Source organism: Pseudochaenichthys georgianus, chromosome 17 (genome assembly GCF_902827115.2).
Source record: "Pseudochaenichthys georgianus chromosome 17, fPseGeo1.2, whole genome shotgun sequence".
Taxonomy (NCBI): Eukaryota; Metazoa; Chordata; class Actinopteri; order Perciformes; family Channichthyidae; genus Pseudochaenichthys; species Pseudochaenichthys georgianus.
The window spans coordinates 34,127,661-34,139,602 of NC_047519.1; the positions used below are offsets into that span (position 1 = coordinate 34,127,661).

Sequence of the window (11,942 nt, forward strand, 5' to 3'; positions counted from 1 at the left end):
CAGAAACATATGTAAACGCAACCCTCTTCAATGACATACACTCATTGGGAAACTGAAAGCATATACAGCTCTGGAAAAATGTAAGAGACGAATGCAAAATTATCTAGTTTCTCTGGGTTTACTCTAGGTATGCGTTTGAGTAAATTGTTTTATTTTATTCTATTAGCTACTGACAACATTTCTCTTTGTTGGAATTCAACAGACACTGGAATAAAGTGGCTGCCATACATGCAGAGATTGAGATTTAAAAACATGTTGGAGTGGTCTCTATTTTTTCCAGAGCTGCACATCCAATAGCTCTCAGCCTATAGATAGAACTCGTATGTTCTGGCACTCAGAAAAAACAGGACACAGGCCCAATCTGAAAAGGTAAGACTTCATTGTTTTTTATTGAAACATCATCAGTCTTAAACCTTGCCATAGACAGAAAGCAATGACTCCAAAATAGACTTGTGCTGTGTTGCCACAAAAACAGCCAACATATCTCTTAAATGCACTTTATCCCATCACTATGGGAAACAAGAGCATTGCCAAAGAAAACAATTCTGAGGATTATAAAACATGTTTTATTGTTGATTATCTAATTTTCCCTCGTATTGTTCCTATTTTCATTGTTGACAGGAAAGGAATATATATATATATATATATATATTCACAAAATCTGTTCACAAAACCTGGAGCAACAGCAAAGAGCACTTGCATATGTGACACAAATATATAAAACAGTCCATGAATAACAAAACAGGTTTAATTATTCTGTAGGTTTTTTTCCACCGCCCTTTTTCTTCTTCTTGGGTTTGCTCTCGTCTTCTAGAATAACTTCTTCTGCTGCAATTCGGACTCTCTTCGTCTTTGAAAGCTCCTGAATCAGTTCTGTGGACCAAAGCAAACAGATTATAAGAACAGAGTATGTTACATAGAATGTACAAACTAATACAATCAGCTATACCCTCTAATATCTCTAGCTCAAATCTATTTAATAAGAAGAAGTGAGACATGACTCGGTGTTTGCAGGACCTTGAGGTGTCGTGGTCGGAGCGGCTGGTTCCTCAGCGGGCGGCTGCACAGACGAAGGTTTCCACACAGCGAGGCACGTCAGGCGGGCCGTTGTGTTCACTTCCATGAGCAGAGTGGGAGACTCCAGCTCCTGATGGACAGCAGGAGTACAAAGGAGGCAGGAGTTTAGGATTTAGTGAAGAAAGGAGAGGTGGGCCATGGGCTTTGATGCATCAAATGTTAAGAGGATAAAATAAAACCTAGTGGCTGTTTTTAATTGATTTATTTGTTACTGGTTATCTCTGAGAAGGCAAATGGAAGTGTATTGTTTAATTAAAAATGTAATGGCTACAACCAACTCTCTAAAAAAGACATTGGTAGGTTAAGAAACAGCTCAGCAGGGAACGACAGTGCCATTTTGCATATTCTTGTTTTTATTTTGAAAATATATGTTAACTATTTGATTTAAAAAACGCTTTATTCTGCTTCGCAAAGAAGGTATATGCCTATAAGTAGTTACACTATGGGAATGTTGTTTTTGTGTCACTGCAAGGTAAATGGTTTTTCAATAGGAATTTGGTGGAAGTTACAAGTAAATGTGTTATCAAAAATGTATAAATCAAATTAAAGACATGCCTCTTTCAGATAAAGTTTCCACATTTTGATGAATCCGTCATTTGAAGCCGTCACCAGTATGCAGTGATCCTCCATCACAAAGCTGTCGACCGCCTTCACTCTGAAATCACAACATGTTGATAGGATTATATTCTGTAGTTACAAAGTCCAATTCTCTTTCATTATAGAAATGTGTTTTAGAGAAATGCAGGTGCAAACACTTTAAATAAATAGATCTGAAAGGAAAGTAAGTAAAGAACACAAACACTCAAATTACCTGTTTTCATGAGCCTTAAACTCACACACCCATTTCTCTTTTCCCAGGTCACAAAACCTCACTTTTTCATCGTCTCCTGCAACCGCAAGAATGGAGTTCTGAAAAAATGAAAGTAAGATTTCTGTTTGACCGTGTATGGATTACCATGTCATTTCCCAGGTCCAATGTAATACAATAAGACTAGATTGAACTTTATTAATCCCGAAATAAATTATTTTTGCCAGGTTGCTCCAAAATTACAATACAGATGCATCATAATAAAAGTATGCAATATACAATAGCTCAATATACAACGTTTTAAAGTAACGTATTACAGTGCCCCAGTAGAGAATAGGTAGCAGCCTGTGACAGTGACAAGTCATTTGGTGACAAGTCATATTGCACATTCAAGTAAAATACTAAATATCAAATACTAAAAACAACTAATAGCTAATTTCTCATCGTACTAAATAAAATTAGGTTAAATATAAAAACTGCAGATGTTATGAGATTAACCTAATATTGCACATGGTGTTATAGTTTAATTATCCTTCCTGCAGAAGGAGGAGGAGTTATAAAGTGTGATGGCAATAGGAAGAAAAGACCTCCTGTGGTGTGTGTGTGTGTGTGTGTGTGTGTGTGTGTGTGTGTGTGTGTGTGTGTGTGTGTGTGTGTGTGTACTAGCATTACTATACTTGTGGGACCTAAATCTGTTTACATAGTCACGTGTGGGGACTCGCCTCCATTATAGGGACAAATTGGAGGTCCCCATGAGGGGGATCATTAGTGTGTGTGTGTGTGTGTGTGTGTGTGTGTGTGTGTGTGTGTGTGTGTGTGTGTGTGTGTGTGTGTGTGTGTGTGTGTGTGTGTGTGTGTGTGTGTGTGTGTGTGTTCGCTCCTCGGTGCTCGCAGTCTACTTTAAACAAAGACCTTGTTTTCCCCCTTCACATCGACCTCTCACCCCATGATTACATGTTGTTAGAAGTGTAATTTGTTCTAGTCAGATAACTCACATTTAAGAACTTCACAGATGAAATCCTCTTGGGGTTTGTAATGGTTGCCGTCACAGAGGCGGTCTCCAGGTCGTAGATGTTCACCTCGTCGTTCACCACGACCACATATTTGTCCCCATCAGGAGACCATCGGACTATGTGTGCATCTGTTAGAAGTGTAAAAGAACAATTGATTTCAAACACACTGATCACACATTCATTAAAGAACTTGAACAGTCCTTAATTAGAGAATTTAAAGGGAGGCTTACTCCGTTTTATGTTTTTGATGAAGGCCGATCTTCCGTTTGTAAGATTCCATGTTCTAAAAAGGGATACAAATATTCAAAAGTTATTTCTTTAAATATTAATATATTTGTCTTTTTAATACATACTGCTATTCCTATTTACAAGACCATATCTGTATAGGTTTAAAAAAAGATTAGCAAGCAACAGATGCTTATCCCAATTTAACTGAAAAGATAATATTATAAAAACTATAAAAGAACGATTGAATACGATTGTCTTTTGGTGATTCTACCTGAGAGTTTTATCTGTCCCGACTGAAAGTGCAATTTTTCCAGATGGATGGACGGACAGCGACGTGACCTGACCTCTGAGGGAAAACAGCAGGTAGATAAAGCGAGTTCATTTGACTCGTCATGGCAATACAAATCCAAGGCACCACTATCACGTGCTACAAGTGCTACTGCAGCATCTCTCTCTCTCTCTCTCTCTCTCTCTCTGCTTACTGGTGAGCTTTGATGGATTTCAGACAATCCCACTTCTTCGTGCCCCAAACACAGATGAGTCCGTCCTCTCCTCCGCTCAGTAAATGAGACGTTCCGTAAAACTCCAGGCAAGAGATCGTGCCTGCATGACAGAGAAGTTAAGCTCAGGTGCGCAAACATCAAGCTAGAGTCTTTTCATTTCTTGGTAAAAAGCAAACAAGGTCAATTATTTGATGATTATTTAAACTTGATGTGCTAGCAGTATAGAAAATGTAACAAAGTCTATCACACCAACGGGATAAAAGTGCCCCAACAGCCATTTAAACATTACCAATCAAGAAACAAAAGCAGTTTGCTACAACACCTTTACCAGAGATCTCCATGCCACTAAGCCACAGCTACTACTTCCACATGGTAGAATTGGTGTTCATGACTTGACATTAAATAGATGATATCCTGAAGATGTCTCACCATCGTGATGCAGCAGAGCTCCGTGTTCGATCTTCTTCTTCATGTCGTACAGCTGGATGGTCTCATCTTTGCTTCCTGTGACCACAAACCTCTCGCTGGTTGCTGCGGCTGATATAGACGCTGTGTGGGCGTGATGAGTGAACTCTGCCTTCGCTGTCCACTCCTGCAGGACAAACAATAAATACATGTTTTCAACGGTATACAACATTTTAAGGAGATTTGTTGTTGTTGGTAATAAAGTGTTTTATTTTCCTTCCTTTGTTTAGACATTTTGTCGTTTATTTCTTAAGATATTTATATATTCTTTTCTTTAATAAGCTTTTAGTGGGTTTCTACCTCACCTGCAGAAGTATTATTTTTTCGTCAGATTTCTTCTTTTAAAAATTAACAATAAAAATACATAGTTATTTATTTAAAGGACAGTAAACAATGTCCCATTTAAACCATGGTTTCTTATAGTGCTTTTGAATGTAATTGATCATTTGAAATGTATTTTGTATATACACCCAAGTCTGTTAATGTGATAACTTATTAATTGACTGTCCATCATTCCTTTAAAATACATCCTATGTTCATTGCATCACAAACAAGTTGTGTTACCCTGTTGGACTGCACATCAATCACAGCGACAAACACGTTTTTAAGAAACTACAGCTTAGACCCTTTTTTCTAAATAACTAACTACTAATAAATAAATGTAACTTACTGGTTCATCAGTGTTCACTGTGTACCCAAAGGTGACCTGCTCGTAGCTCCCAGCTATCAGCCCCAGTACAGCTGCCATGCTGTCGCTGCACAGGGCTAAGCTATCAGGCTAGTTAGCTTTCTTTAAACTTCAGCTTCCCTGTCAACTAGTTTTAGCAACAGCTAATAACAGGTAATCATACTCCAAAATAGGAAACACATGCGAAACAACGATAAAACACGTAAAGAGTTGGTAAAACTATTAAAACACGGAAATATGTAGCTACGTTTTTTGCATTAACAACTTCCAAAACAACGTGTGTGGTTGTTGCGCATGCGCGTAATTCGACTTCCTTTTACTTTGCATGTATGGATTTCAAAATAAAAGTTCAAGCGCAGTTGACTGCTCAAACGACTGAGCAGGCAGGATTGATTTGAAATAATTGGATGACATGACCTTTTTTTCGTACTTTGGAGATAGGGGGGTGTGTCCCTACACAACATCTCTCAAAACATGAACACTCACAAAGATAATAAAGGAATTGGGGGTCGTCTACCTACCTGGCGGTGTTGTTACATTACATTATATTACATTAATGTTAATGTTGTAATGTTAAAAAGAAACCTAAAAAGCATTAGAGTCGCTTAGCTGTTAACTGGTTTAAGAAAGAAAACAATTGAAACGGATACTCTATTTTAATGCATTACCAGAAGATGACTTCCGTTATTTTAATGAGAAAAGGGAGGGAATGTGGGCGTTTATTTAATTGGCTGGCTCCCTTAGAAACGTCATGATAATCATCTCAGATAACTGTCTGCATGAAGAGGAACTTGTCAGGACTGTTACATTACATCTTGGCACTGAACGGAGAAAATGGCAAGGAGGTACGTTTTTTTTGGGTAACAAACAAAAAGTCTTACAGAAATACAAGAGAATAATTTGTATTTTAGAGGTTTTCATGTTGTTTGCATGTTTGTTCTCATCAGCTAATAATTGGTGAAACTTCAGCCAGTTGTCGAGTGTTTTTAAACGTTTCCTTTGCAAGACAGATTTGCAGTTTCCAAAAAGCTAAACATTTTAGAGTGTTTAATAACCTTTAGTTGACTTACGCGATTAAAGAGGTCCTGTGTTTACGACCACTGCAGTGAAACAATCGAGTAGTGTTGTTTACAAACCTTATCATCATGTGATTGTGTTGATGAAATCCTTCAGATAACAGAAGTTAACATGATACTAAAAAAGGCGTGTAACCAACTCAAAACCACTTATTTAAACCAACTATGTTGTGCAATATATATATATGCCGTTAATAACTGTGTAATATATACCTGGCTGCTAAATCCTTAGAACTGTTACAAGATGTGTATTTTGTAAATGGTGTAACTTGCTGCTGTTAAATACCATCCAACTACAATATGTGCTATACGTGAAATATATATATGCCGTTAAAACGATATACATGGCTGCTAAATCCTAAGAACTGTTACAGGATGTGTATTTTGAAAATTATGTAACTTTTAGTATTCTGATGTGATTTTAAAATGTGTGTGTGTTCATGCTGTAAATAATCTTATTATATTGTGCCTTTTCTGTTTAGTCTACTTCTCTATTTAATTTGGTGTTTTTTTTTTTTTAACTTAGTTTTTATTTCAGATTCAGTTTCATTATCCGTACATCATGTTCACATTTTAGTCAACAGTTTTTCCATTGTCATTTAGCTGTATCTACATATCATTTGCTGTTTTATTGGTGTTTCCTCCCAGTCAACAGGCGGACCGGGAGCTCACCGAGGTGCTGAACCAGCTCTGGACCCTCGACACAAACCGTCTCCGGCCGGGCACGGACTACATCATCTCCCTCCAGGTCAGATCCCATCTCTGCCTTTATCCAGAATTATACAAATAAATTAAGCTTGTTTTTCTGAATATAAAAAACTAAAAACAAATATAAAACGGTATTAATCCAGGTGGGCACAAAGAGTCTATTTATTTATATTTATTAAATATTTAATTATATATTTTTCATTGTGTTTATTTTTTACATGTATATAATTTGTGTATTATTATAGAATGAGAAAAACATGATAAATGACCATTCATGTAAGGCTCCTGATTTTCTCCTGATGAAATACCTGTCATAATAATTCATGTTATTTATCTATTTTTCTTGCTTGCAAATACCATATATTCACTTATCTGCAATGCAAACCATGCAGTCAGAGATACATGCAATACATGCAAACCCCAACTAGATAGGAGTCACAGTGAAGTGTCACCGAATGCAAACTGAGTCCGTGTTAACATATCTCTGTGTCGGTGTGTTGTCTTCAGGGGAAGGCAGGCTATGTGGCTCAGGGCAGTAACTACGCCAGGGACCGGGCCAGAGCTCCTCTCTTCACCTACGTCAACGAAGACAAACTCAAGGGTATCGAGACATATTTACGTAAGTAGCACTTCCTGTTTTTCCATTACCCTTTTGCCACCTGCAATTTTGAAACGAGCATGTGTCTTTTTTTAATGCAGATTTCATCAACCTGCTGGACAATTATGAGATGTCCACAGGCGTACAAGAGGAAGTGACTTCAGAGGAGCTGAAAGAGAACAAGCTCTTTATCGACGCCATGATGGAGACCGCTGTCATGAAGGTGCAGTAGATTTAGGAAAAGGGTAGCATGAAGTTTGCACTCTGTAAACCTCTGATCAAATAATGAATGTCCCCTTTGTATGTGCAAACGCTTTTCAAGCTGTTGCTTAATGACCAGTTACATGCTTTTCACTGTGTGACACATTTATTTAGTTAAAAGCTAAACCAGTCAGTTTGTTTAACTCCGGGTTGTTTGTTTTTTGCCAAAAGGTTTTCCTACTATTCTGATAATACATTTTTGAGGAAACACTGAAGGCTTTAAGCATGCGGATGGCAATGTTAAAGAAACTAAATATGCACCCACAGTATCAGCTACAGCTTACTTTAAATAATCCAAATTGAATTAGGTAAAAAATGTCACATAAAAAACTGAAATGTGTCTTAGTTACCTTCGCATGATCCATTTTGTCCTTGAAAGCTTGAAACATGTTTTTATTGTTTGTTTTTCTTTACAGTTTGCTCACGGATATCTGTCCAACAAAGGACAGTCCCCGTCAGACTGCGATCAGTTCAAGAGACAGCTGTATGACATCTGGTTCAGACTGTACCACAGGGACAGGAGCGGAGGGTGAGTCTCACAGAGGGAGTGCAGAAGCCACATGTTACAATAATGACATGTTTACTGCATCTTTGAGAAGAGTCACAGAGCCATTATGTAGATGTAAAGTAAAAGTACTCCAATCTCAATGTAGAAATACTCCACTACAAAAGGTTATTGCAGTAAAAGCAAGTGTACTTGGAAAATGTACTTAAAGTATTAAACATTGCACTCATTGTGGACAAATCTTTCTTTTTTAAAACAAAAGCTCAGCCATTCTTCAGCCTTCTGGTGGTACTATAAATCACATAATAGAAAGTCTTTCTATGTTTTTATGCGAGTATCGTAAGTTACTCAAGCTGTCAGATGAATGTGATGAAGTACATGTGCAACATCCCTTCTGAATATTAGTGGAGTAAAAGTTCTTAGTGGCGGAAATAAAAAGACTTAAGTACTTCAGTAAATGCTCTCAATTGTATTCCAGCACTGGTGTTACCTATTTATGCTTCAGCTTTGCAGGAATACAAACCCAGTAGATAAGGACATACATTTAAACATGATCTCAGATACATGGAGACTTAACAAAGCCATATTTGACTTTTTTTGTTTTCATTATAGTAAGGATTCCTGTGGATTTGAACATGTGTTTGTGGGAGAAACCAAGTTCGGCCGGGAGATCTTGGGTCTGCACAACTGGGTCCAGTTCTACCTGCAAGAGAAACACGACCATCTGGACTACAAAGGCTACAAAGCAAGAGCAAACAAGAACACAGTAAGAAGATACTACAGTATGTTATATGCATGATTAAGATACAGAAAAACCTGTCAGACATCTTTTATCGCTAAGACTCTGAGGGATACTTTGAGGGATTGTATCTTCTCCCTTCAGGTCAGAGGTACTGTGTTCCTTCAATATGTTTTTTTTAATTTCTTCCAATTCCAATGCTTAATTAGCATAAAAGTCAAATGTTAACACATGCACCTTTTACAAATACTTAAGTTTGAAGGACATTTTCTTTGCTCACCCTACGAAAACACTTTAATGACTTGAAAAAATGTGAGGTTTTCTGTTGATCGTGCTCTTCAACAAGTCCAATACCCCCTTGTGGGACAAAAAAGATGAACTGAACTGTAATGTATTTCTTAATGATCTTGTTTTTCAGCCGGATGAGGACGATCACGTCCTGAATCTGCAGTTCAGTTGGAAAGGTTTGGTGAAGCCCGTCGGCGGCGTCTTCATCGGCGTCAGTCCAGAGTTTGAGTTTGCTCTCTTCACCATCATCTTCCTCATGTCCACGGAGAAGAGGACGTCTGTGGAGGTGAAGGTGGACGAGTACCTGCTGGAGCTCATCGTCTATCGGAACGGGCAATGCATCGGCACGTCGTATCCCAAACTGCTCAGCAGCAACCAATGGGATTAGTAACATCGCTCCATGCTAGGCTGCGACTTTTCATGAACACATTTTCATGTTAAGCAGTTTGTGTAACACTTTCATTCCTATAAGTATAACCCTAAGCCAAATCCAGATTCTTCTTGCACTAAACGCCAGGCTTTAACTTTCTATAATTATTAATTTTTCCTAACACTTCTGAACTGGATTGGTATAATGAAGCTTGTTAAGTATTAAGATGTCCTTGTCTGTTTGCTATCATGGAGTGAATAAATGTTTCTTTATCTAAAAAGTCATTTTGGCGTTTTTATTTCTCATCTGTTTGTGAAATTAGGCCAGATAGTTCAAAAGATTTAGAAAGATGAAACACCAAATGTTGGACTCAATGTCTATCTAAGTATTATTTCTGAAAAGACAAAAATGTATCACAAAAATAAATATTTGGCAGATCTGCCTTGGTTAGCTGGCAGCATCAACTGACTGTGGAAAAAGGGTTTAAGCAGATCATTCAAAATTGTTGGAGGCACAATCCTAATAATTCTGACTGGGAAAATCGAATAATAGTTTTAATAATAAAGCCACGTATCTGAGAATAAAGTGAGGAATTCTTAGATATAGACTATTTTATTAAACTCTTATAGTTTATTACATTTTTCTCACACATACAAACCATAATGTCACAGGACTGTTTCATGAAAGATAAAAGAAAGAAATTCGGCACCATAATTGCATAATAAGAGACGTATTATAAAATGTACTTTAATTAAATCAGACATGTGTTCACAATTATTATCAACTTGAACTCAACGGGAGTCAGGTTTCTTTTTATTTTGTTTTTGTATATTTGGCACAACAGATGATGAATACACAAATGAACGTAAAAATAAAACATAAAATAACAAAGCAGCTGGAGATCAGTAACAATGGAACCTTATGTAAGGGGCCAGCAGAAATAGCGGCTATTTTTAATAACCATTTTATTGATTCTGTGAGGCTGACTATAAACAGTCCCCAAATTGGTCAAATACATTCATCACCTATTGATTATACACAGCCAGTCTTCTCCCTGACAGAGACTTCTGAATCCAAAGTTAATTCTATAATTTCTTCTTTAAACAATTCCAAATCAAAAGACACTTTTGGACTGGATTCTCTGTTTCTAAAGAAACATGCTACCACCCTCACAGGGACAATTACCAAAATAATTAACACCTCTTTTAGGGAGGGAACATTCCCAAAAGACTGGAAGTTAGCCATTGTTGTGCCAGTCCACAAATCCGGGGACACAACTGATGCAAACAACTATAGGCCCATTAGTATTTTACCTGTCATGTCTAAGATCTCTGAGAAATGTGTAGCTGAGCAATTGACTGGACATCTTAACAGTAGTCCTTTCACACTACACCCCATGCAATTCGGCTTCCGAGCCAATCATTCCACTGAGACCGCAAATTGTTTCCTTGTGGAAAATATTAAATTAAAAATGGACAAAGGAGGCATTGTTGGAGCAATCTTCTTAGATCTTAAGAAAGCTTTTGATACAGTCAATCATCAAGTACTCATTCACAAAATGTCCTATTTTAATTTCTCACCCAGTGCAATAGACTGGATGAGCTCCTATCTGTCAGACAGAGTTCAGTGTGTAAGGGTAAGTGGCGAGACATCACCACCCCTGAGGAATGAACTGGGTGTACCCCAGGGATCTATCCTGGGCCCAATACTATTCAGCCTTTATATAAATGACTTGCCCTCAGTGTGCACTGGATGTGAGGTGCAAATGTACGCTGATGACACTGTCATTTATGTCCATGCAAAAACCAAGGCCCAAGCTGCGGCCAAATTAAATGATGCAATGGTTCATGTAAATCAATGGCTTACTGACTCTCAGCTATATCTGAATGTTAAGAAGACAGTCTGTATGTTTTTTAGCAAGACCAACACTGTATCACACTGTGAACCCAAGGTCTATGTGTCTGGGGAGGTCATTCAAACAGTTACACATTTCAAATATCTAGGCATTATCCTTGACACTACTTTATCCTTCAAAAAACAAGTGAGAAAGGTAATGCAAATAACTAAATACAATCTAGCAAATTTTAGATATATAAGGAACTGTTTGACAACACCTGTTGCAAAACTCTATATGACTGCCATGATCCTTCCCCACCTAACATACTGTATGACCAGCTGGACCCAGGCGAATAGCACAACATTAAGGCCTATCCTGTCACTTTACAAGCAAGCTCTCAAAGTTTTTGACAAAAAACCAAAGCTATACCACCATTGCAAAATCCTGGACAAACATAACCTGCTCAGCTGGGAAAATATATTAAAACACACTGATGCATGTCTCATTTTTAAAATTCTAAACGGCAAGGCACCCCCACCACTCTGCACTTTTATACAACAGAACAATTCAAACAGCAGAACCACAAGGTCTGCCCTAAGAGGGGACTGTGTCGTCCCTCTTAGGTCCAGTTCCTTTGGCAAACACTGTTTCTCGGTGAGGGCATCTACACTCTGGAACACAATACCAATACAGATCAGGAATAACACCTCTTATCATACATTTAACCACAATCATAAGAACTGGCTTTTAAACAATCAAAAATGTGAACACTTTTAAC

The 11,942-nt window shown here is 37.7% G+C and overlaps 2 protein-coding genes across 3 annotated transcripts; one reads left to right on the forward strand and one right to left on the reverse strand.

The window, feature by feature from the left end:
* Positions 1-362: 362 nt before the first annotated feature.
* pak1ip1 (PAK1 interacting protein 1) lies at positions 363-5,090 on the reverse strand. The gene is made up of 10 exons (XM_034104530.1): positions 4,765-5,090; positions 4,059-4,221; positions 3,609-3,729; positions 3,398-3,472; positions 3,129-3,181; positions 2,881-3,026; positions 1,889-1,986; positions 1,633-1,732; positions 1,018-1,147; positions 363-873 (listed from the first exon to the last, which is right to left on the reverse strand). Exons 1-10 carry the CDS (start codon positions 4,840-4,842, stop codon positions 752-754), a joined length of 1,086 nt encoding a protein of 361 aa, XP_033960421.1. The 5' UTR covers positions 4,843-5,090; the 3' UTR covers positions 363-751.
* A 454-nt stretch (positions 5,091-5,544) lies between these two features.
* LOC117462709 (uridylate-specific endoribonuclease C) lies at positions 5,545-9,588 on the forward strand. 2 transcript variants are annotated; one of them, XM_034104991.1, is made up of 7 exons: positions 5,545-5,627; positions 6,507-6,606; positions 7,074-7,185; positions 7,266-7,387; positions 7,842-7,954; positions 8,543-8,696; positions 9,088-9,588. In XM_034104991.1, the coding sequence occupies exons 1-7, from the start codon at positions 5,617-5,619 to the stop codon at positions 9,343-9,345; spliced, it is 870 nt and encodes a 289-aa protein (XP_033960882.1). In that variant the 5' UTR covers positions 5,545-5,616; the 3' UTR covers positions 9,346-9,588. The 2 variants fall into 2 exon arrangements, with proteins under 2 accessions (XP_033960882.1, XP_033960881.1); XM_034104990.1 differs by having other exon boundaries at positions 5,569-5,642.
* Positions 9,589-11,942: the final 2,354 nt, after the last annotated feature.